The sequence below is a fragment of the Typopeltis vanoorti genome, chromosome 17 (assembly GCF_054136105.1).
Source record: "Typopeltis vanoorti isolate ZY-2024b chromosome 17, IOZ_Tvanoo_1.0, whole genome shotgun sequence".
NCBI lineage: Eukaryota > Metazoa > Arthropoda > Arachnida > Uropygi > Thelyphonidae > Typopeltis > Typopeltis vanoorti.
Window position 1 is genome coordinate 80,463,096 of NC_143565.1, and position 25,051 is coordinate 80,488,146.

The 25,051-nt window shown below is 33.7% G+C and overlaps 1 protein-coding gene across 1 annotated transcript in view; it reads right to left on the minus strand.

Moving 5' to 3' along the window:
* Positions 1 to 25,051, minus strand: part of MED30 (Mediator complex subunit 30) — a 96,077-nt gene that overhangs the window by 10,298 nt on the left and 60,728 nt on the right. The window contains exon 4 of the mRNA XM_090407366.1: positions 13,079 to 13,180. Within this exon, the coding sequence (XP_090263492.1) occupies positions 13,079 to 13,180 (102 nt within the window). The remainder of the gene's footprint in view (positions 1 to 13,078; positions 13,181 to 25,051) is intronic.

The window sequence follows — 25,051 nt, forward strand, 5'->3', positions numbered from 1 at the left end:
ACACCCATCATTCAGACAGTTTATTTAGGTACTCTTGCAAAGCTATAACATCTGCTCTACTTCTCATAACTCTCCCCAACTTTGCATCATCTGCAAATAACTGTATATCATCATTTAAGCCCTTTCCAATGTCATTTGCATACAAATTAAACAACAATGGCCTCAAAACAGATCCCTAAGGCATGTCACTAGTGGCTTTCTCTTCTGGGATATTTCCCCCCCCCATATACAACCTATTGATACCTATCAGACAGCCAATCTCCAATCTAACACACTAATCTACTATCCAACCACCATCTGTTCCAATTTAACTGCTAGTTTATCATGTGATAATCTATTGAAAGCCTTTACAAAATATAAATATACTACAGTATATGTATCCCCCTTATCCAAAGTATTTGTCACCTTGTTATAAAAAAAGTAACAGATTGATAAAACACAAGCTTCTTTTAGCAAATCCATGCTGCCCATTAGAGAATTCTGGCTGTCCACCCAGTTCTGATTCACTGTCTTCACTAGCTTCTCCAACACCCTGACCGCAACTCCAGACAAGCAGACTGGCCAATAATTCGAAACCTTAGTCTTATCACCTCCTTTATGAAGCAGAACAGTTTTGAACATCTTTCCATTCCTTTGGGACCTGGGCTAATCTAAGACTCATGTTAAAAATGTACATTCAAGCTCTTGTTAACTCCCTCGAGCATTCCCACAAGACATGTGGTGATATACTATCAAGTCCCATGGCCTTGTCGACATCAAGTTCACTAAATTCCTCATATATCTCCTGCTCACTCACCATCAGTGGTTGCTCCTCCATTCCCACTGCTCTCAAGTGCTGTATTATGTTACAATCACAAGGATGGAATACTTTAATGAACTTTAGAAATTTCATTTTGGTTTTAATTATTTTCCCAAAGAAGCAAAACAAAGTTTTGCATGTGAAATATATTCATGTCTGAGCTAATTGTTTCGAGGGTAATGACTTAATATCACTTGCCTTAGCATGTATCCCATAATACAATGCACCCCTCCTTTTCAGATATGCATAATGCAATGCATAATGGGAAAGGTCACCACCCAGATGGTTTCGACCTTTATTGAGGTCTCATCAGTGGGAGCCAGACCCAATAGAGATACCAAGGTTGAAGTAATGCAGAAGTCATATATATCTCATACACAAGTAGACAAAAGGCACTTGACCTTATTAATAAAATTCTTTGGATGAGAGAAAGATGCAGAAAGTTTTTTACCTTGGGTTTATTTCAAGTGCAAAACTTTGTTTTGCTTTCTTGGGAAAAGGATCAAAACTAAGTTTTTGGTAAAATTTCTTGGTACCTTTAACTTTAATTAACGGCTCATTTTACACCTCTACTATATCCTCCTCAATGTTCATCATTCTCCCATTATCAATGACAAACTCCTTCCTTCTACTGGCCACATATCAAAAAATCTCTCTAAGATTTCTTTTAGCATCATTGCTAACTGCTGCTCATATTGCACTTTTGCTACCCTTACTAAGTGAGTCACCTTCCTTGCTTGCTTGCTCTTTTACTCTTCATGTAACTGATTATCTCTGCTCATCTTGTACCGCCTCAATAATGCCATTTTCTTCCAGATTGCATGCTTCACCTCTTCAGGAATCTATTTTACACCCACCTTATTTAATCTCCTGACCTCTGGAATACACAATACACTCAGCCATTGCCTCTGCCAGATAATTCCTGAGTAGAGACAAAGAAACATTGATTTCCTTCCCATGCAATTCCTCATTCCATGATATTGCTGCAAAATGCCTCCTGAGTTTGCCATAATCACCTGCCTTATAGTTTCACATATAACTCTTTCTCACAAAAGTCCTGATCACTTCCTTTTCACCAAATAGAGGATGATGTGACACTTCATTTACAACAATATCTTCTGATGAGATAATCAAATCCAAGACTCTCAATCTACGTGTGGCCTCTATTATGTACTGCTTAAGGTAGTTATCCCTTAAAAACTCAAGAAATTAATTTTCTTTACTTCCTGATGCTGTCTCTTCATTCCAATCTATATTCCGATAATTAAAATCACCCATAATGATCACTATTTTTTTATTAGCTAGACCAATTTTTTCTAAACATTTCTTTCTCACTGCTTTCCAAATTACTAGGCCTATAGCAACACCCTACTAAATATTTCATCTTGTCCACCTCCACTTCACACCATACTGCTTCAAAACTACTGTCAGTATTTGCTCCTGGCATCTCTGCCCTAGATGGGCACAATCCCTCTGCCATAATCAACAATACTCCTCCTCCCTTTTTGCTTTGTCTGTCTTTGTGAAAGACTACATATCCCTCCATCTCTATTCCTGTCAGAATGTCATCCTTGTTCAACCTTGTCTCACTTATACCAACAATTTTTGTGTAAATGTATCTGTCAATGCTACAATTTCATTCACCTTGTTTTGAATACTTCTAACAAGGTGTACATTCAATACACACACACACACACCTACTCCTAAAACCATTATCTACACTTTGCATGCAGTGTCCCATTTCCATTCTGACCTCTCCCATTTCCCTGCCCACTCTGTGTTCCTTCTCTTATTCTCTTCACTTACACCACTCCCTCTCCATTCATAAACTTGCCTACCTTACTCTCCTGCCCTTCCACAACACTTCTTGCTTCCTTAAGTCTCACATTCACTTCTAATTCTCTCTTGCAGCAACAGTTTTTCCAACTGACTCACACCAAATCCATTCAAATGTATCCCATCTCTTTTATACAGCTCTATCCGCCCCTCCAACTTATCCTACATTCGCAAAATGAACTCCTTTCACCTCATACAACTCTGCTAGCATACCATTCATAATCTTCACTTGTCATCTCAACTCATCATTATCATACCTGGGCAACATGCTGAACTACCTTAACTACCACACTGTTATCTTTCACTCTCCTTGGTCTCACGACATCCTATTTTACATTCTTCTTGTTACCAGTCAAGTCATTCATGCCATCTACCACTACCAACTCTTTTGCTCTCATACTCCTCTTATCCAATGCTTCAACCTCTCCTCATTCTACCTCCTGGAAAACAGATCTTGTGCACCTTTTCATTCACCACACCTCTTATCATCGAATCTCGTTACACTGCCACTCTCAAATCTTTTGATATTTCTTTAAAATCTTTCATCTCATTCTTCCTCACATTCCCATGCAAATCTGTAATTCTCATCAATTCGGTCCTCCTACTTTTAATCTCGTGCCTCATCTTTGCCAACTCTGCTTTCATATCTCGAATTAATTCTTCAGTAACATTTACACAAAATGCATTTTCACTACCTTGCATGTCTGCTGTCTTACCACTTGCCACCGACACTCATACCACTTACCACTGCTAACTTGCCATCATCTACACATGCTGTCTTACCACTCAACATCACTAACTCATCTCCACTTTCACCCACTGTCATACCATTACTGCCAAGTACTCAGTTGTACTGTCAATTCCACTTACTCTTGTAGCTACATCCACAATCTTTTGCCCACCACTGCTTACATTCAACAAGATCTCATAATCCATAAGTGTGCTACACTTCTTACACATCAAACTCTTTCATCTCTCTTATATTTTCTCTCCATAAATATCTTTAATCTCTCCCCAAGTATATATATACTGTATTCACAGCATCTTACTATTTTCGAAAAACCACAAAGAATTACACGAAAGATGAAAAATTCGTCTTTCATGCCATCTTACATTTCACTGCTATTTCATTCGTGCTCAAAGCTGCACATAAGAAACACAAAAAATATAATAAATACAGAATTATAACTATGCCAAACACTGCCTACTAATCACAACTATCATACAACAATATTTAAATAACTAACTATCACTAATACCACACACAATTTCAAATTTTAAACTTATCATTTCACAGTGATCTTGACGAACACAGCTCACTCTTTGCTGCATTATCTGATCAAGAATGATGATAGCACTGCCACTGTCCGCCTTGGTAATAACGATGTCTTGAGTATTTCTTAGAGATTTAAGGGCAAATTTTTTTGCTTTGGTTAAAATGCAACTTAGTTGTTTATTATAATTTAGTATATTGGATTTTCCATCCATATTTTATCGATAAATATTGAAGGGGAGGAATTTTAGTTCTTTTTTCAATGTTGTAGATAAACTCGTTTACTGACTTTGGTGAGATGGTATAATTCAAGCCTTTTTGCAGAAGCAAAGAGTTCTCCGTCATTAAGTTTTTTTCAATAATGGGACCTTTCAACACCAAAGTAGGGAATATTCTTGATACAATATAGAAATAAATGGTGAAGCCAAATGCAACAGAAATGGATAAAGACTTACAGATTTCACCATATAATAATGTCAAAATCACTAACACTTTTTTTTTTCAAGTATAAAGAAACCTAAAATGTATAATACACTGTATAATAGCTAACAGGAAAACAGCTATCATAATACAGTAATAGACAGTGGGTATTCTGAGGTATAGAAACAGAATCAGATTAAAACAAATCAAAGCAAAAAACAAAAAAATCTTCAGGAATCTTTTAGAGTTCAACTTTTGAGAATACAAAAGAATTAATTACCTCTATTTGTAAAGAATAAATGAAAATCTAGAACAAATAAAAGAAAATGATACATAAATAGAATGGAATAATTAAAAAATTATATTAATAAGTGAAACAACAGAATGTCTTGGGACAAAAAAAGTAAATGGAAGAAGAAAAGGTAAATGAGAATATTGAAGCAATAACCAAAGGCAGGAAAGGAATATATAAACAATAGATAAATACAAAATCACTAGAAGCAAAAATTAATTATAAACACAAAAGAGCAATAGCAAAAAAAAAAAGCTTGCAAGAAAAAGAATAAGAAAGATGGGATCATTTCATAGCAAAATCAGAGACTTGCAGTGAAGGAACCAAATATATCTAAAATTATAAGAAAACATGAATAAAGAGGTAAAAGAAAAATGTTAAACTGAAATAAGTAAAACCTGTCTAAACTTCTTCCAACAATTATGAAAGATAGTAATGAAACCAAAACTAATATAATACTAACTATACAGTAAAAGAAATAACATTACAAGAAATCCAACAAGCAATACATCAAAGTAAATCGGAAAAATCCCCCTGAAAAAGATGAAATAAATATACCATAAAAATCTCACCAAGGACACTGTGGGATGTGGGACAATGCCTGCAAAGTCACCTAGGGTCATAAACAACTGAAGGGAGAAGAGAAAAACCACCACAATCTCCTAGCCCTTATATGCACGTGCAATTGTAATACTGTTATAAACCCTATTTTCACAATTCCTCTTCAACATTTTGCATAATGAAAAGGCATTCAATACTGTTATTTAAAAAATACAATAACCTGCAAAGACAAGACAGACTGAATCACATGACCTGCATTACATCATGAATGGTGAAACCAACTCCACAGCTAGTGTTAACTAATTTCACGTTGTTGGGGAAGATTTCAATGGGAATATACAGCTGTTAGCAGATGATGCAAAGTTGGGATGAACTATGAGGAGTAGAGCACAGATGTTATGCCTTACAAGAAGACTTGAATAGACTGCGCGAGTGAGCATGAGAGTTGGAATGCCAGTTCAATGTTGTGATATGTAAGATTTAAAATTTGGAAAACAAAGATTGGATGTAGAATTTACTCTTGGTGGGGATATATTGTTGGAAGTGGAGGAAATAAGAGATCTTGGGGTGATGGTGGATAAGGATATGAAATTTAGAGGACATATTGCCAAAATTGTGAGGACAACACAACGAATTCTGGAAATGATGAGAAGGACACTGACTTGTAGAAGTAAAGAGATTCTGGTTCCATTGTACAATGCTCTGGTTAGGCCACATATGGACTACTATGCACACATTTGGTCACCCGATCTTCAAAAGGATGAAGAGATGTTGGGGAGGATCCTGAGGCAAATGATCAAAATAGTTTCTGATATCTGGAATGTTAAATATGAAGAAAGAGTGAGACAATGCACTTTGCAGAGTCTAATGGATAGGAGAAAGAGTGGTGATACGTACTAGTTAGTAAGGGGTTGTTATAGGATTAACAATGAAGAGATTTTTCGTAAAATGGTGGGAGAACAAGCGGTCATACCTGGAAGCTATATAAGAAGGGTGTGAGCAAGGGAGTGAAAAGGCTTTTGCATAAAGAGTTGTGAATTATTGAATTGCACTGAGAGCATGATATCTGCGGAGAATTTGAATGTGTTTAAGGCATGGTAAGATGAGCTGTGTGTATGACAAAAGGGACCTCCTAGATGAGTCTGTGACTCCATGGGGATCTTAGGATAATGATGATCATAATAATAATAATGATGTTTACATAAATTTGGTTATTTGTCTTTCCTACTGAACTGTTGTTTATGGATAACTTATATAAATTCACTCTTCATTATGAACAATAAACAAGAGGAAACACAACTACACTTTTCATTTTTGTGAAATAGTGCAAAAACTGAAAATGAGGTTAACGAACCATAAAGTGTAAAAAACAGTTGGAAAAGAGTTCTGTTGTGTAATCAAGTAAAAACAATGAAGTAAAGTGTCATTTCCAAGATAAATGTCTCAAGAAATTCAAGTGATTGTGCTACAAAGATGAAGCTGCTTTTTATAATGTATGTAAAAATATCCTGGGTTGCCAACATTAACTCTAGATTATATATAAATTTTATAACCAATATAAGCTTTCACAGAGTGGAGACATTTAGGTTTCATGAGGCATCGAATACTCACAAATATGCTGTAACATAGACTTGCCCAGAAATTTCTTTAAATTTACATGAAAAAACACAAGCAATAAGTAATACTATTTATTTAAGGCCATATATTTCAGCCTGAATATTACAGGCCATCATCAGCGGCATAATAAAATAAAAATTAAACATAAATAATAAAATAAATAAAAATGATTACGTAATTTTAGCAGGAGACTTAAATGCAAGAATTGGAAACACAAAAATTAATAATAATATAGGAATACATGGAGAACATACTCTAAACAGGAATGGTAAAAAATTGATTGACTTTGCAGTTTATAATAACCTAAAAAATAATGAATTCCTTCTATAAACATAAAGACATACATAAATATACTTGGGCAGCAAGAGGATGGAAATCAATATTAGATTATTTTATATTAAATGAATGATATATCAAATGAAATAGCAAGGAGAAAAAGAGCTGCTTGGATAGCCTTCAATAAAATAAAATCAACAATTACCAACGAAAACATAAATATAGACATAAGAGCCCATCTTTTCAATAGTCACATCTTACCAGCATTATGGCAGTGAAACATGGAACACAACTTTAAAAGAAGAACAAAGCTTAATAACAATGTGCAATAGAAAGAAGAATATGCATTATAAACAAAATAGACGACGTAAGACACACAGAAATCAGGAAGAAGTCTGGAATCACAGATATAATAAAAACAATCTACAACAGCAAAAGAAGATGGGCAGGACATCTCGCCAGATTGAGAGACAACAGATGGACAGTCAGAGTTACAAACTGGTATCCGAGAGATACCAAAAGGAAACCTGGAAGACTAGCCTTAAGGTGAGAAGACCAATGATTAAGAAAGTTGGAAGAAAATGGAGAAGAAAAGCCCAAGACAGAAATAGCTGGACTCTTTACGACCTGCAGTCATGGAGAAATCCTGACTGAAACCACAGGTAATCAAGGTAATATTAAATGAAAAGACATCAAAATTTTCACTAGATGTTAGAGTTCACAGAGGATATGAAATAAGCAGTGACCACTTCCTTGTTAAAATAAATTAAGATTACCACCTAAATGGCTACAAGTAATAAGAACAGAAAGAAAAATGGAAACATTTGTTTATAAAACTAGACTATTGAATGACACAAATGTACAATTTCTATATGAACAAAGAATTAACCAATATCTAGATAAAATAAAATAAAATGAAGAAATAGAAATAGAATGGCTTAATATAAAAACGATACTACATGCAGCAGCAAATGAAAGCTTAGGAAAAACCAAAAAATTCAATAAAAGGAAAAAACTGAAGATCTGGGATGATACAATCAAAGAAATAATCAAAAAGAAAAAAGAAGCCTATCACAAATGGTTAAGTAGTAAAAGATTAGAAGATGAAATAGAATATAAAAGAATAAGAGCCATAGCTAAAAGAGAAGTAGTCAGAAAAAGACAGAGAATCATGGAACAAATTTATTTCTAATTTAGAACATGATTTATATAAAATAAAACCCAATGTATATAAGATTCTGAAACACTTAAATGCAGATACCAAAGAAAACATAAAATTAAACACCGAACTGAAATTAGAAGAATTTCTAAATTACTACACAGAATTGTGGACAGACAAATATTTTAAAAAAGACAACTGGCAAACAACTATTTAAAAAATACAATAACCTTGCAAAGATAAGACAGACTGAATCACATCACCTGCATTACATCATGAATGGTGAATGGCAAAAATGAAAAGGAAATAACTAAAGAAGAATTAGAAATCAGCCTGAAAGAAACAAGAAACGGAAAATCACTTGGAGAAGATAAGCTAGGTTCAGAACTATATAAATACGCAGGAACAAGATTCAAAGAAAGACTTATTATTTTTAAATAAAATTTATTCAACTGGTATCCCCCCAATAAATGGAAAAAAGCAATTGTGATTCCTATCTTTAAAAAAGGTAATAGAGATGACCCTAAAAACTATAGAGGTATCAGTATACTAAATTCCTGTTACAAAATATATAGCAAAATCTTAAATAGCAAACTAATGAAATTTTCTGAAAACTTTATTTTAGAAGTACAGAATGGATTTAGAAAAGGACGATCACATATAGACAAGCCTTTGGCCTAAAATTAATAATAGAGAAAAGAAGAGAATATAATTTAGAAACACATATTGCATTTATTGACTTTGAAAAAGCATTTGACAAAGTTAAAAGAAACATATTATTTAACATAAAAGAAAGACAAATACCAAATAATATCCTAAAAGTTATCACAAGTATATATGAAAATAATCAAATACAAATAAGATTAAATCATGAGCTATCATATACGAGAGAGATAAACCAAGGGGTCCGACAGGGATGTCCCCTCTCAGCAACTCTTTTTAATATCTACTTAAATGAAATAATAATAAAATGGAATAAAAATTTACATCAAGGAATTAAACTTTCTCCTACAGTAAACATAAACACTCTCCTTTTTTGCTGACGACCAAATAATAATTACAAATTCTGAAGAAAGATAACTTATAGAAAGCTATTTTAGATCTAAAAGAGATAGCCAAAGATTATGGTATGATAATATCAATTGTTAAAAAATCAAAAACTATGGCCTTTAAAGGACAAGATCCAGCAAGAACTAAAATAGTAATAGATAACAAGATCTTAGAACAGGTGAATTCATTTAACTACCTAGGATGTATGATCACATATGAAAATGAAAAAGATATAAATGTAAAAATTGCAAAATATTTAAAAATAACAGGTGTAATTAATTCTATATTTAAACCAAACCTAGTTCAAAAACAAACCAGACTAAAAGTATACAATACATTAGCCCTAGTAGTCTTAATGTAAGACTGGTAGGGCTAATGTATTGGAAGCGAAATCGAGACAATAAAACAAAAAGACAAACAAAAATTAGTAACAGCAGAAATGAAGTTTATGAAAAAAACTGCAAAATATACCTTATTTGATCACAAAAGAAACGAAGAAATTATGAAAAAATTAAACCAACAACCAGTAATAAAAAAAATATAAACATAAATGGATGGAACATGTTCAAAGAATGAAAACAGAAAGATTACCAAAACAAGCCTTATAGTACAAGCCATTAGGAAAAAGAAAACCAGGACATCCTCTTAAATGATTCAACAACGACTTCTAAGGCCAGAACAGGCCGCCTAAATCCTTGATATGCAAGATGATGATCTTCATCATCAGTGACAACAATAGTTAAAGTAGAATGCAAACAACAGACTGATTTCAAAAAGTAATACCTGTGTGATGGTATACATAAAACAATGCAATGGTATAACTGAGGAAATATTGCAATATTAATTATTCATTAGTTATCTTATTTTAAAAAAAAAAAAAAAAAGACTTCCTCTATCTCAGATATGGACAAATCTTATTTTAATCACACTTCAAATGTTTACAATTTTTTTTTTAAATAGTAATGAGTAATTAATATTGCTATTTCCTCAGTTAAACCACTGTGCTGTTTTATATATAACAGTGTACAGCTCTTACGTTTTCAAATCAATCCACTGTTCATGTTCTGCTTTGTAATTAACTATTGTCACCACTGATGATGACCTGTAATATTCAGGCTGAAATATATGGCCTTAAATAGTATTACTTATTCCTTATATTTTTTTGTGTTAATTTAAAGAAACCTCTCATAGCACCAATATCTCCAAAACAATAACTCACCAAAAATTATTATCCAGAAAACATACCTCTATCTGCCTGCCAAAGAAAGATTAATTCTTAACTGTGTGAACACCTGTAGTGCCTTTTTAATAGAAAACCTATTATATGGTTAAATTCAGTGGTGAGCTATAAGGGGCTCGCACGAGTCCTTTGTTAAAATTTTCTCAAATTTGCAAGCCCCTTATTTTTCTTGTTTATTTTTTTTTCCCCAAAAAAAATTTTTTTTGAAATATTAAGTGACAAACTCATATGGTAACCTAACAAAAATTAGGTCTCTTTGGCAGTGTATAGATTATTTGGAATTATTGTTTCAACTCCTCTATAATGAATGCGCCCAAGTTTGAAAATAAAATATGCACATGCGCTTTCTTTACCCTTCTGCCTTCTGGTAGCCAATTGCATGGTAAAACCAGTAGCCAATCAAATGTTTTATAAAAGATTATAAAAGATTTCATTCTTATTATATTTTGATAGTTAAAAAATGTTTCTCTTATGTAAGATAAATTAACACAGTTGATTGTGTGCAAATAGTTCATGTTTAGATCATGAAATATTTGTTTAAAAATGATAGCCTTTAGAGGTTGATTGTCCTCACATACTTTTTGATTGGAATTTGTACACAAGCTGTATTAATAAAAGTTTTGGTGAAATATGGCTTTTTTTTTTTTTTTTTTTTTTTTTTGCTCGATGATGTGAGCCCTTTGTCAAAATTTCCATAGCTCACCACTGTTCAAAAAATTATGAAATGACTTCAAAAATTGAGGGCCCTGCTAAATAAGAGAAATGTAATGAATTTGTGTTAATTATTGCTTAGGTCATTAAACAATTAGTTGAAAAAAAATCAATGAATCTAGCAGAATGAGTCTTCTAGATGCTATGCTTCTACAGATGTTTAAATTAGGAGGAACTCATCCTTTATATGAAATACATAGATAAAAATAGGAACCTGAAAGAACATTTGTTTCCATAATTTCTTTCAAAATTCAACAAATGCAGGGTACTCAGATACATGAGAGAGTGAAATGAGCAAGTTATTCTTGGCAAAAAGCTGATAAATTGGTTAGTAGGCAGTGGATGAGATGGAGCAGGTAACATGCTGGGAAAAAATAATGGGCTAGTGGCAAAATTAAAGATGCCAAATCTTATGTCAACACACTGTATTACACATAATTTCAATCTGGCTGTTTAAAATTTTATTAAAGATATTCCCTGTGTTGTTAGATAGGAAAGTGCATCAAATGAATCCTACAAGGAATAGCAAATATAAGGAATAGCAGTACTATAGCTTTACTGTAATCTGTATGTTGAAAGGAATGTGAAGATGTCGGGAGGAAGAACATTTCCCTCCATCGTCACATCCCTTTTAACATACATTACAGTAAAGCTATAGTACTGCTATTCCTTATATTTGGACACCTCAGAAAAACAGCTGAATTTTGAAAAAGAGATAATCTCTGTACTGCTTTCAAATTGCCCTTATCCACTCTGCTAAAGAACAACTAACACCATCAGTTCCTGGTGTATACAAGGTTCCTTGCTTTTACACCTTATTGTTTTATGAACAAGCTAGAAGATCTGCCAACATCTGTCTTGAAGACTGTAAGAAATATATCTGTCACCAGAGTTAAGTTAATCGCGTCCAGGTGATTGTACCTTGACACCTTACGTGACAATTGAAAAAAAAAAAAAACTATTTTTCATCAGAGTAAATTCAAGCATGAAAAACCTTTATTTGAAATTAGCAGCAGATTTAAAAAATCAATTAAATATCATTAAATATGGCTGTATGAAATTCCCAGAATTTGACAAACAGTAATTCTTAGCTTGGAGTGCCTGTATATTCCTGTGAAAATGGAATTTTGTTTTCATAGTTCTAGGCTTAAGGCTTCTACTGGATATGCAAAATACAGCCTCTCCCTGTCAAGTCAACCCTACCTTCCTGTAGTGTGACCTGTTTCTACAAAAGAGGCTCTGGCAAATCCAGCAAATATCCTTCACTATAAAAAAATATCTTCCTGGTTGAAGGAAATGCCAGCTAGACCCATTAAGTGTAGATGACTTTCATCACCTAGCTTATTGGAAGCCTGAAGTGGCAGATGCCATGTTTGGTCTCCAGAGAAGGAATTTAGGGTTCTGTTACCACCCTTCTTCTCCATGCAGTGTAAGTGATACCCTTCAAAGGCATGCCAAACATACTTGAAAGATCCTAAACCTCCTCCTTTCAAGGGTACATCAGTAAAAATAGTGGTGCTGCAGGCCTCCTTCTCACCTTATGTACCCACTTTATCCTTCCATCGAACCATAAATGAATTTAGGATGAATCAAATGAATACTGACAGTGATACTGTGACAAAAATGAATCTCCCTCTAAAACTAATCCCAACAAAAAAAGACATATCATCATAACATACAAATCACGCCACAATAAAAACTCACTTTCACATCCATGACATTAACACCAATATAAATGATATTCACCAGTCACTTGCAGCATCCAGACCAGATATCTTACTCTTCTGTGTGCATGTGAGCATGCATGCAAAACCATTTATAATAAAAACAAACTGGTTAATTACCTCCACGAGTTCATTATGCTCTTCTGTTAAATACTTTACAGTTTCAGTCACTTTTCTATCTTCCTGTCGACCATCTATTTCATCCTTCATTGGCACAAGACTCTATTCGATAAAAGTTTAAAATTAATTAGTACATATTCAAATATTACTAAATGCACATACCATTCAAAACATCCGAAAAATTAGTCTATTATATACAAAACAGCTTGTAAAAATGATTAATTTTCACCACAGTGTAATATTGTACTATAGTTTATTCTCACTATAACAAACTTATTTGGGACCAAATTAAAAAAAAAAAAGTTTACTACAGTAAAATTCCTCTGGCATAGCACCACAGTTTGATGCTATGCTAAATGAACTCGATGCTTACAATATTAATTTGTCCAAATATATTCGATGAGGTTGAGGTCCAGAGGTTTGAGCCAGCCAGTCCAACACTTCAACATTGTTTTGTGGAAACCATTCTCAGACATGCAGTACAGTATAACATGGAGCATTGTTGTGCTGAAATGTGCAAAGGTTTATTCAACTTATCAATATTTCGCAGGTTTTCTAGCCAGCATCTTCAGAGCACAAATTATAACTGTGACAAGCAAAAGCACTGAACTAAATGATTATGAAAAACATCAGTTCTGTTTCAGTTATGATTTGAAATAATTGTTACACTGAACTAAATAACTATGGAAATTATGAAACAATTTGAATTACTATTATTATTACTATTATTACGGGCAACTCCAGGGAGTCATTAGACTCATCGAAGGAGGCCCCAAATCATATTCATCACAACTATTTGACATTCATACAGTATCTATCATACCTCGCCTTAAACTCATTCACTGTCACAGCATCCACCACAGACTCAGGGAGCGCATTCCACTCATTCACTACTCTAAAAGTAAAGAACCCAGCTCTAACACCTTTACTAACCACACTTTTGCCCAGTTTCCATGGATGTCCCCTGGTCCTCCCACAACCAGCCCTGTTCTCAAAAATATCTTCTGAATTAATTTTATAGAAACCCTTCAGTAATTTGAATGTCTCAATCATATCTCCCCTCCTCCGCCTATCAACCAATTTTTGCAACCCACAAATCCTCAACCTGTTCTCATACGGTTCATTCCACAGACCTACTATCATCTTGGTCACTCGCCTCTGGATCCTCTCCACCTCCTCCCCATCAAGAAGAAACCTAGGTGACCAAATCTGAGCACAGTAGTCTAGATGGGGTCTTATCAAGGCTCGATACAGAGGAACAATAACCTGCTTGTCAACGTATTCTTCAGCAACCAAGTGATTTGATGAGCTGTTTTGGTCATTTTTGCAATGTGTCCCCTAAATTTCAATTCCTTATCTACCAACACTCCTAAATCTCGTGCCTCATCAATTTCCTGGAGCACGATTCCACCAATGCAGTAAATTGCCGCCAATCTTTTCACCCCAAAATGCATAACCTTACATTTTGCCACATTAAACTGACATCCATTCTCCTTAGCCCAGGCCTCCAATCTATCCAAATCATCCTGCAAAATTTTGACGTCATCTGCATTCACTAAATTGTTTTCCACAACTATTAAGCTCAGTACTATGTGCTTGTCACAGTTCTTTGTGCTTTGAAGATGTTGGGTTTCGATAGTGTGGTGAGTAAATAGCAGTATATTTGAGCTGAGATAAAAAAAAAAGTGTCTTTAAATCGTATGGTGTGACTTTTTATCATATAATTATGCTTCATTTTTTCATGTGCCGAATACAAGTGTTCTTCAGTAGTGTGGTTGGAATTTTGTTTATTTGTGTTTTTGCTACTTGCTTGGTCTTACTGCTTCTGCTTTCTGAAAATTGCATCCATAAAGAAGTGCACATCAGTAATATGGAAAACTTTGGCACAAAGATCGAGTTCTGCCCAGGGTTTTTCCCAGTATATGCACTGCAAAAATTGCTTTATGTAAGCATGAAAAATACGAAAATTTGTAGACTGTTAGAGTGAACAAAAAAAAAAAAAAAAAAAGAATGAAAGCATTAACGTATGTGAAAAGTGTATTGATACAGTAGAGCATTCAGAAATGGAAGCTAGAGTCAAGAGCTTAATAGAACAGCTTAGGCAAGAGTTGGTGAAAATGAAAAGTGAAATGAAGCTTCTGGAAGATGAGATTAAACACCTAAAGAAGAGCGTGACTAATATGACTGAGGAAGAAGTTAGTATTACAAAGAGTCAAAGGATAATTGTATATCATTATATGAGGACTCGATCATTAGAGGAATGATGACTAATAAAGTATGCAAACGATGCTTTCCTGGTGGAATAGTGAAACAAATAACTGATGCTTTACAGAGAAGGAAAGAGCAAGCATCAGAATTAGTGGTAGTTGCGGGCACAAATGCCTAAATTGGTGAAAAAAGTAATGTTGATAGAAACTTCTGGAAGTTGTTGCAGGAGGTAAAGGAAAATAGTGTTTTAAGAAAAGTCATTAGTGTGTTGCCCAGATATGAAAGCAGTGAGTTCAGAAGAACAGAAATCATGAATAGCGAGATGGCTGAATTGTATGAGGCAAAGGGGAGTTCACAGTTTGCAAATCTGTGGAGTAGATATGAAAGAAAGTTGGAATGGTTTAAAGTTGATGGATTGCATTTGAATGGATTTGGCATTCAGCATTTAGAACAACTATTTTTTACTGAGTAGGCACAGAATCAAGAAGTTAATTTTGCTAATGATTAAAGAGTACTTGTGAAGCAGAACAGAACAGCAAAACAGGTTGTACGACAAGAGGAAGATGCATATGAGGTTGTAGATATCGTTGTGGCAGCGCAAAGTGATGGAATGCATAAAAATGAGGATAAGACAGGTATGAATGACAATCAGAGTCAGGTTCAGGTAAATGGAAATAGTCAGACCAAAGAGAGAGAAAGAGGTGTGGTATGGCGGCTAGAGAATGGTCTCAAAGATGCAGGATTGTTATGTTTATATACAAATGTAAGGAGTATTCAAAATAAGAGAGTTGAGTTTGTTGCATTGATTGAGTCAGTATGCACAAAGATAACTGGTATAAGTGAAACTTGGTTGTCTGAGGATGATGTGACGTTGAGAATAGAAATGAAAGGATATACAATTTTACAGAAGCATGGGAAGGTGAAAAGGGGGAGGGGGGAGTGCTGTTAATGATTGCAGAGAAATTGTGTCCAAAAGTGTGAAAGTTGATAGTATGTGTGCGGATTTTGAATCTGTATGGTGTGAAGTTGAAATTAAGGCTGGCATATCTGATAGGATGCTTTTATAGGTCAAGGAATGTATAGAATGCTGCTGTTGTTGTTATGAGCCATCCAGTCGTTTTTGACTCTTGGTGATCTTGTGAATAAAGGCTCTTCATCCCAAACAATTGGCCTCTTGTTTTTCTTTCAGCGACTGTAGATTGCTGAAAGAAAATAACTTCCAAGTTCAAGTTGATAAGTTCCTTTTATGTTGTCCATCCAACTCTTTCGATGTTCCTCTCTTTTTCATTTCCACAATCTTCTGCAACAGAACTTCCTTTTTTAATGATTCATCTGCTAGCATAATATGTGCAAAGTACATTAACTTCTGTTTAGCAATCATCTTCCAAGGAGCATTCTGTCTTTATACTCTCTAAAATCTTCTTATTAGTCATTCTAGCAGTCCATGGGATTCTTAATAGTCTCCTCCAGGCACATAATTCAAATGAATCAATTCTGCTTTGTCTTTCTTCTTAATAATCTTTCACATCCATACATCTACTGGAAATACCACTACTTTGACAACTTTAACTTTCAAGGCCTTACTCACACCTCTATCTTTCATAATTTTTGACAGGTTTAACATAGCTTTTTTCTTTTTTCCATGATTATCCTTCTTTTAATTTCATCTTCACATTTACCATCATTTCTTATTCTGGACCTCAGTATCTCATAACTTTCAAAGATCTCTATTTCATCTCCCTCTATTATAAATTCATCTAAATTGCCAGAAGCCATCACTTATACTTTGCCGACATTTAAATTAAACCTGGCTTTGTTACTTCCCTCTTAACCAATAAAATCAACTGCTTCATATTATCTTTAGTTTCTGTTATGAGGGTTGTACCATCTGCAGATCTAATATTTATTTTTCTGCCACCAATCTTAATTCCCGCTGGGTCTTGGTCTAAGCTAGAAATTCTCATAATATACTCACAATAAATATTAAAAAGATAAGGTGACAGCTCTCTTATTAAGAGAATTAGATGCTCAAGTATTCTTATTGATCTCATTACAATCCACAGTGTTGAGATCCACGGAATCAAAGGTTTTCTTATAATCAATAAAACGGATAAATACTTCCCAAATTTGGTCACCTAGTTTTCAATGTGATGTGTAAACATTGGAAAGGGTCCAGAGTCAAGTGACTAAAACAATATCAGGACTCTGGAATGCTGGCTATGGAAATAGGGTGAAGAAATGTGGATTGCAGAGTTTGGTGAATATAAGGAAAAGAGGTGATATGATAGAGATGTTTAAGTTAGTGAGGGGATTTTATCAGATTAATCCAGAGGTGATTATAAAAAGAGTCAAAGGCAAGAGAGGAAGAACCAGAGGCCATCCCTGGAGGTTATGTAAGGGTGTAATGAAGGGTGGGGGGAGTAGATTTTTTACATCGAAAAGATCAGTGAATGAAAAAATGACTGCAATATGTTGTTAATGCAGGGCTAGTTAAGGATTTTAAGAATTGTATGATAAATATGTTGTCAGTTGAATGAACCTCCTAATGAGTCTGCCAACTCCATGAAGGATGTGATAATAAATAATAATAAATGTTAAAAATACAGCAAAATAATATTAAGTTAGATAAATGTATTATTTCCTCTCTTGGTGCTGTTTATACCATGGAGCACTATTATGAATATTCACAACATCTAAGCTTTACCATACATGTGGAAGAATGCTGTTGAATATCTGACTGCATCAACATGATCATTTAGTCATTTTCGAACAACTTATTGTTGAGAAGCTACATTTTTGCATTTAAGTTTAATCAACAGACACTAACACAAAAGATCAACTAAAGTTAAGAATGATGAAGATAGTTTAAAGCAAATATTAAGCCTTTATCGTATAGGAAACAGTCACAAAATATCATTATATTTGCTTTATTTTGATATATGTGATTGAATGTAACATTTAAAGTACAATTTTTAATTTCTGTTAACTTCTGTAAAAGTTACCCTACATTTTTTCTAAATATAAATAGAAACATTCTGTTCAAACTTTCACAATTTTTAAATATATTATAAAATATAAAAATGTTTTCATTAAATTCTAATTCATTACAACGTATTTTCCTAATCTTACTACAGTTCTGATAAATGTGATATGCATGTCTATGTACAGTCTGATGAAATCTTAGTTAAATATTTTGCCTACCAATCAAAAAAAAAAAAAAAAGGTTTCCCACCTTTTTTCATTATCAAAATTTGGTAAGGGGATTTCAAGAATTAATATGGAAGATATTATACAGTTGATGCTTACTATAGCGAATGAGTGGGAACCACAGGAATAATTTGTTATATAGCAAACAATTTGCTGTAATAAATTTTCTTTTGCATAGCAAAAGAAATTAGAAGTTTTAGTGAGAGTTAACATTACATAAAGTGAAGAGCAAGGGGGAGAGAATGAGAGCATTCCATCCTTGGAACCTGTATATGACTGGAGTGATGAAGAAGAAGAAAATGACATTAGATTTGTTTCACATTGAGAGTGGTGAATAAATGAAACATGTTTCCAGAGTGTGTTGTGAATAAGCTTAATCAACAACAACATATATGATACTGAGCATTAAGCTCAACATATGATGCTTTAGCACTGGTGAAAATATCGGTATTGTGATATTAAATATCCATTATTCTTTTATCATCAAACAATATTTTGAAACTTTTAACTATATTATAATACTATTAGAGTTTTAAAATTATACTTGGCTATGAAAGAATAATGGACATTTAGTATCTTCTCTCTCTTTCTCTCTGAGTACCTTATTATGCCACAGTGAAGCAAAAGAAAAGATTGAAGAAAGAGCCTTTTAGGTTCTTCCCTCAATATTTGCAAATACAATAAGTGACAAATATATCTAATATATACTACATCATACCCAACAATGTACTATATCTTAAATTAAAAACTATGAAATCAAAGGATATATAAATATCCGTTACTGTTTTATAGCCAAGAGGCAAAACAATGTTTGCTTTTGAAAATTAAGTTCCTAAAGTTACTAAAAAGCTAAAGGAATATATTCAGTACAAAAGTTGTTCTTGGTATTACACACCACTCTTAAAATATGATAAACTCTAACCAGAAATCCAAACTGTCATCATTTATGTGCGAGTCTGATTAAGGGATTCACTGGTTTATTGGCTTTAGAACTGTTCACCCTCATCAAAGACCTAGCAGAAACCCTCTGAAGGCTGTATCATCACTTATGTGAATCTCAACCACAAGAGGTCAAAAACAATAACACACTAGTACTGTAGGAGGACTAAGGATTTGATATCTGATGCCTGCCATTTTAGGTGGTAATGAATTTCATCGTTCAGTGTGAGACTACACCACAATCACCTCTGTTTATAGGCCTAAAATAGACTGAATATAGAACTTTTTCAAGCTACTTCAGGTCAATATCAAGTGATGAAATTCATCTACCAGCTCAAGACCTTTACACGGTCATAGTGCTCTCCAGACTGCAGTTAGAAAGCAGATATACTAGCTATTTGTCAAAAATAAAATAAAATAAAAATAAATAAAATAAATATATAAATAATAATAATGGATATTTATTTGTGATTTATTTAGACTTACAGGTGTCTCTTTATAAGAAAAAAAAATTGACATTTCAGCTTCCTATATGTTCATAATTTTCAAAGCTAAGTTAATGTTTATTAGACACTCATATTCACAAGAACATAATAATTTTATTATTTTATTACTGCAAATATTTCAAAAAGAAACAAACTGGTCATCATCGGTGCATCAGCAGAATCACAAGGTAAAGCTAGAACAAAGGATGTTAATCCTATTTACAGAGCTGGACCATGTACCAGTTGTCACTTAGAGGATGGTTACAATAAAATAAGATAACAATAAAAAATCTACATTTAAAATTAAGTGATTTGAAATAAAATAAAATTTAATTAGATAACAAAATGACACGTTATATTAAATTTAGAAATTAATTAATTAATTAGAGGGGGTGGAAGGATGCATTATTGCTTACCATTTATTTATGAGGATAAGACTCTCCCAAAATCTTCACAACAGAGAGACAATCTTTCCGATTTAAATTTGAACAGTGTAGCAGCAGTTTAGGAAAAAGTAGAAAGAATTTAAATATTATTATTATGTGACACCTCCAGGGAGTCCAAAGACTCATCGAGGGAGAGTGTGCCAACAGCATCTAACGATTGAACCCTTTCCAACTACTAACAATGCTCAAACTTGCTTAACTTTTTGCGTGAGCCATTAGTAGCGGAGGCTCTACCAACAGACCAACCTTTGATAGGCAGAACTATATGCAAAACAAGTGTCCTTAATGGAGCTGCACTATATTTCAGAGAAACTCCTCATCAGTTGTGATAATGAGTCAGGTATTTTAGACCATCTTCTATGAATGTTGCCACTAATCCACATACCACTGTTCATTGTGGATTAGTGGATGAACAATTGGATGAACTGTTCGAGCCCACATTTGGCACACTGCAGTGTCTTACTACAGGTGATGTTTCAACATAATTTGAGCAAAAAGATAAAAAAAATTTAGGTGGACTGTGTAGAGTCTAACCTCAATCTAATAAAACACTTTTGGGATGAAATGGAGGTTAGATATGGTTAGAAATGGAGGTAATGCACTTGAGCATTCACCAGGCATCCATCACACCTGCAGCTGCCCATTCAATCAGAAAATAACTTACCATGCTTTATTATTGCTCCATATCACAGACTTCTAATGCTTTATAGACTGGCCATAATGTTTTTAACAACACAATCCATGCTAATGACCCAATGTTGGCTTATGTGCAGTTGCCCTTCTGTAAAAACCAAGACTGTGTTCCTCCACATAGTGATGCACTACCTGAATCTTGTATTCTCTTTTTGAAATCCTGGTTAATTATTTCCACACCAGCCGGTCAAGATCTCTATACCACAATTCTGAGCTCTCTGTTTGCTGATGTTAGCTTTCTGTATTTCTTGGCTGAGGTGGTTGATCTCATTTCCATTGGCTGATAATACTGCCTACAATGAGTTTGTGTGATGGTATTTTATCAATGTCATGTATGGATAGGTCACTAATGCAGCATCTTATGATAACACCCACTTTGAAATCCTAAGCTGTGTAGGAGTTTGACAAACAAGTACAAAAAAGGAATATTATGAAATTGGCAAAGTGTTCTCAGATCACAAGGGAAAAAAATTACAGAGCCATTAACACAAAAAAGAATTAAAAACAATCAAGATGACAAAAAAATTAGATAATCATATTCTGGATGTATAGAGTAATGTCTTCAAAACATTATAATAATGAAGTAAAAACAATAATTAGACAAGAGAGCATATGCAGTAGGCCCTCGATTTAATGGATCCAGATTTAACTGACTTCGAATTTAACAGACAAAAATTTCGGTCCTAAAAGAATTTTTTTTTTATTCGCATATAAAGCATGCTAAAAGATTGGATCAATAAGTCAGCATGAGTCATGCATCGAATGTTAGGCTTGAAGTATTATACTTTTGGGTTGTTTTTGTGTTTTATGTAATTGTGATTTTTACAATATTTATCAAAATTTTAAAATATTTACAATTTGTCGATATTTTACAAAATTCCCAATATTTTTCTATCATTATGGCCTTGCAGGATAAAGGAATAAAGTATAAACGTGCTAACTTGGGTGTTGCACAAAAATTAGAAGATTGAGAAACTTGACTCAAAAATTGAGTCAAGTTTCTCAATCTTCTAATTTTTGTGCAACATTAATATTAATAAATTGCAAGATTTATTGAGTCAAAAAGCAAATAGTTTCAGATGTTCAAAAAAATAAAAAACTTAAGGAGTTAGCATTGAAATACAGTGTAGATGGTTGTTCTCAGACTACTTTCTACAGTTGGTAGTAGAAAACATGAAGGTGGCTGAAGATAAAAATCTAGAGGAAGCAGTGTACAAGTGGTTTGTTCAGCAGTATCACTCAGGTGGTGGTGTTGTTGTTAGAGGTGTTGAGTTAAAAGTCAGCTCCTGAAAGGCTTGCCAAGTGCCTAAAATTTCAGGGGAGTATTGGTTGACTGTGACATTTTAAACAACACCACAGCATTGTTAATAAAAGAACCTATGGTGAATCTTTAGGTGCAGATGAAGAACAAGTTGAGCCTTTCAGAAAATATCTAAATGACCTCATCAAAAATGAGGGTCTCATTTTATCATGACTTTATAATGTTGATAATACTGGGTGTTTTTTATTGTGCCGTTCCTAAAAATACTCAGGATTACTAGCATGAAACAAGCACCTATGGTCATACACTACATAAGGAGTGAATTTCAGTTTTATTTTAAGCCAATGCTGATGGTATACATTGCATTGAGCCTATGGTAGTTTGTAAGGCAAAAAAAAAAAAAAAAAAAACATCATCATCATCAAATTTCTGACATGTATCTTCAAGGCGTGTACAGGATATGATAATAATACATGAAAAATTTACATCATTACTAACTTCCTATCTACAATTTTCCTCCAAATCAATCTGTTACCTGTTAAAAACTCCAACATTACCTTCTAAGGCACTCTCTACCATATCAATCCACCTATATCTTGGTCTTCCTCTGGGTCTTTTTCCTGCCAAACTGGCAGAGAACACTTGTTTTGCTAATATTTCCTCTCCCATTCTGTTTAAGTGACCATACCACCTGAGTTTAGCTCTGCTAACACATTCCTGGATGCTGACAATGTCGAGTTCTTTCCCAATCCTCATTTTTAATATGATATTGCCATTGATATCATCTGTTCATGCTCTAATCTTTCTCAGGACTCTCATATCTTCAGTCTTTCGTCAAGTGTTTTATTTCTAACCCAGTTCTCAGATCCATAAGTTAAAATTGGTTTGAACATTGCTTTGTATACAACTAATTTAGTGTTTTGACTAATTTCTCTCTTATTCCATATGAATTTATTCAGTTGACTTCCTACCATACCAGCTTTGTTGATTCTGTTGTCTATTTCCATATTTAATTTACCACCTTCACTAAAAATTGTGCCTAAGTAGCTGAAATGTTTTACATGTTCTATAGGTTCTCCATTCACAATGCAGTTCGTGATTTCAATACTTCTGCCTATTTTATTGTCTTTGAATTATTATTACTGACCTTAATATCAAATCTATTACAACAGTTATTCATTTTAGTCAGGGAATCTTGGAGACTTGTACTGGATTTATTTAGCAGTATAACATCATCTGCATAAAATAAAGAGCTGAGATTAACATCTCCAATTTTGATATCAGGTTTAATTTAATACCACTTTCTTCATAATGTGATCCATATAGATAATGAATAACAGAGGGGGGGGATAATGTACATCCTTATATGACACCAGATTTAACATTAAACCATCTTCCTGTACTTCCTTCAATTATAACTGCTGACTTACAACTCAAATAAAGACTAAGTATTGCTTGATACAATGCCCCATTGGCACCATACAGATGTAGCATTCTGAATAGCTTCTGTCTTGCATCTTATCATTGCCTTTTTCAGATCTACAAAACTTAAATACAGATCTTTGTTATATTCCCGTGATTTCTCAACTATCTGTCATAAAGTGAAAATCTGATGCTGACAACCTCTTTTTGTGGAAGAATCCAGCTTGTCCTTCACCAAGCTTCTCTTCCACAATTCTTCTCAACCGTTTCTCAAGTATACTTGCATAAATTTTACCAGAAAAACTCAGCAGAGAAATACCTCTGTAATTCTCACATTTAGTTTTATTTCCCTTTTTATATATGGGTACTATGAGAGCTCTACTGCAATCATCTGGAATTCATCCCTCTGTCCAGGTCTTCTGAACTATGCAGTGCAGTTATTGTAAGACTTTTATACCTCCATACTTGAGCATTTCTGGTCGAATATCATCTACTCCAGCTGTCTTTCCACATTTCAGACTTTTGATGGCTTTTTCTACTTCAAGTATAGATATGTATTCCTGACTGGTCAGTGTTTTTTATCACTTTGCTGGCATTGATTGTTTCATTTAGCAATTTTTCAAAGTAATTACTCCATACTTCAAGGATATCTTTTTCTACAGTTTTCATGTCACCTTTATCATCTCTACCTTCCTTTTACAGCACTCTTTCTTCCATTTCTGAGCTTCTTCAACAATCTCCAGAATATCTCAAAAAAAAAAAAAACCTCATGTTTTAAATGATTTAATGAACCAGTTACCAGATATGGATGTTTTCTGTGACAGGTTCTTTAACCAGTTTATTCCTGATGTGTGATGCTACCAGACAGATATGCTGAAAATTCCTTCACACGAAATACAGGCTGTTTTACTGCCAGATAATGCACCTGCTCACCCTAATGCTGAGAGGTTATTTAGTAGGGATGATGGAATTAAATGTGTTTTTCTGCCTCCTACAACCATCACTTGGAAGAAGTGATGGTTGTTTTGGAAGAAACAGAAGATGCAGAAGATACAAAGATGACAAAAGTTACATCTCATCCTAAATTGTCTGTTATAAGACAACATGTGGATGACATCATACATTATATTGAATGATGATTCATTCAATATTTTTTATTTTTCTCTTGATATGCTTCCTTATTATGAACATTATAGAGAATTTCAATCTACAGTAATGAGGAAGCAGCACTAAGGTGTAAGGCAATTGAATCTTGCCAATTTCTTGAAGACTAGTTTCACTGGACCAGTTTCACTAGAACTCTCTACCAACA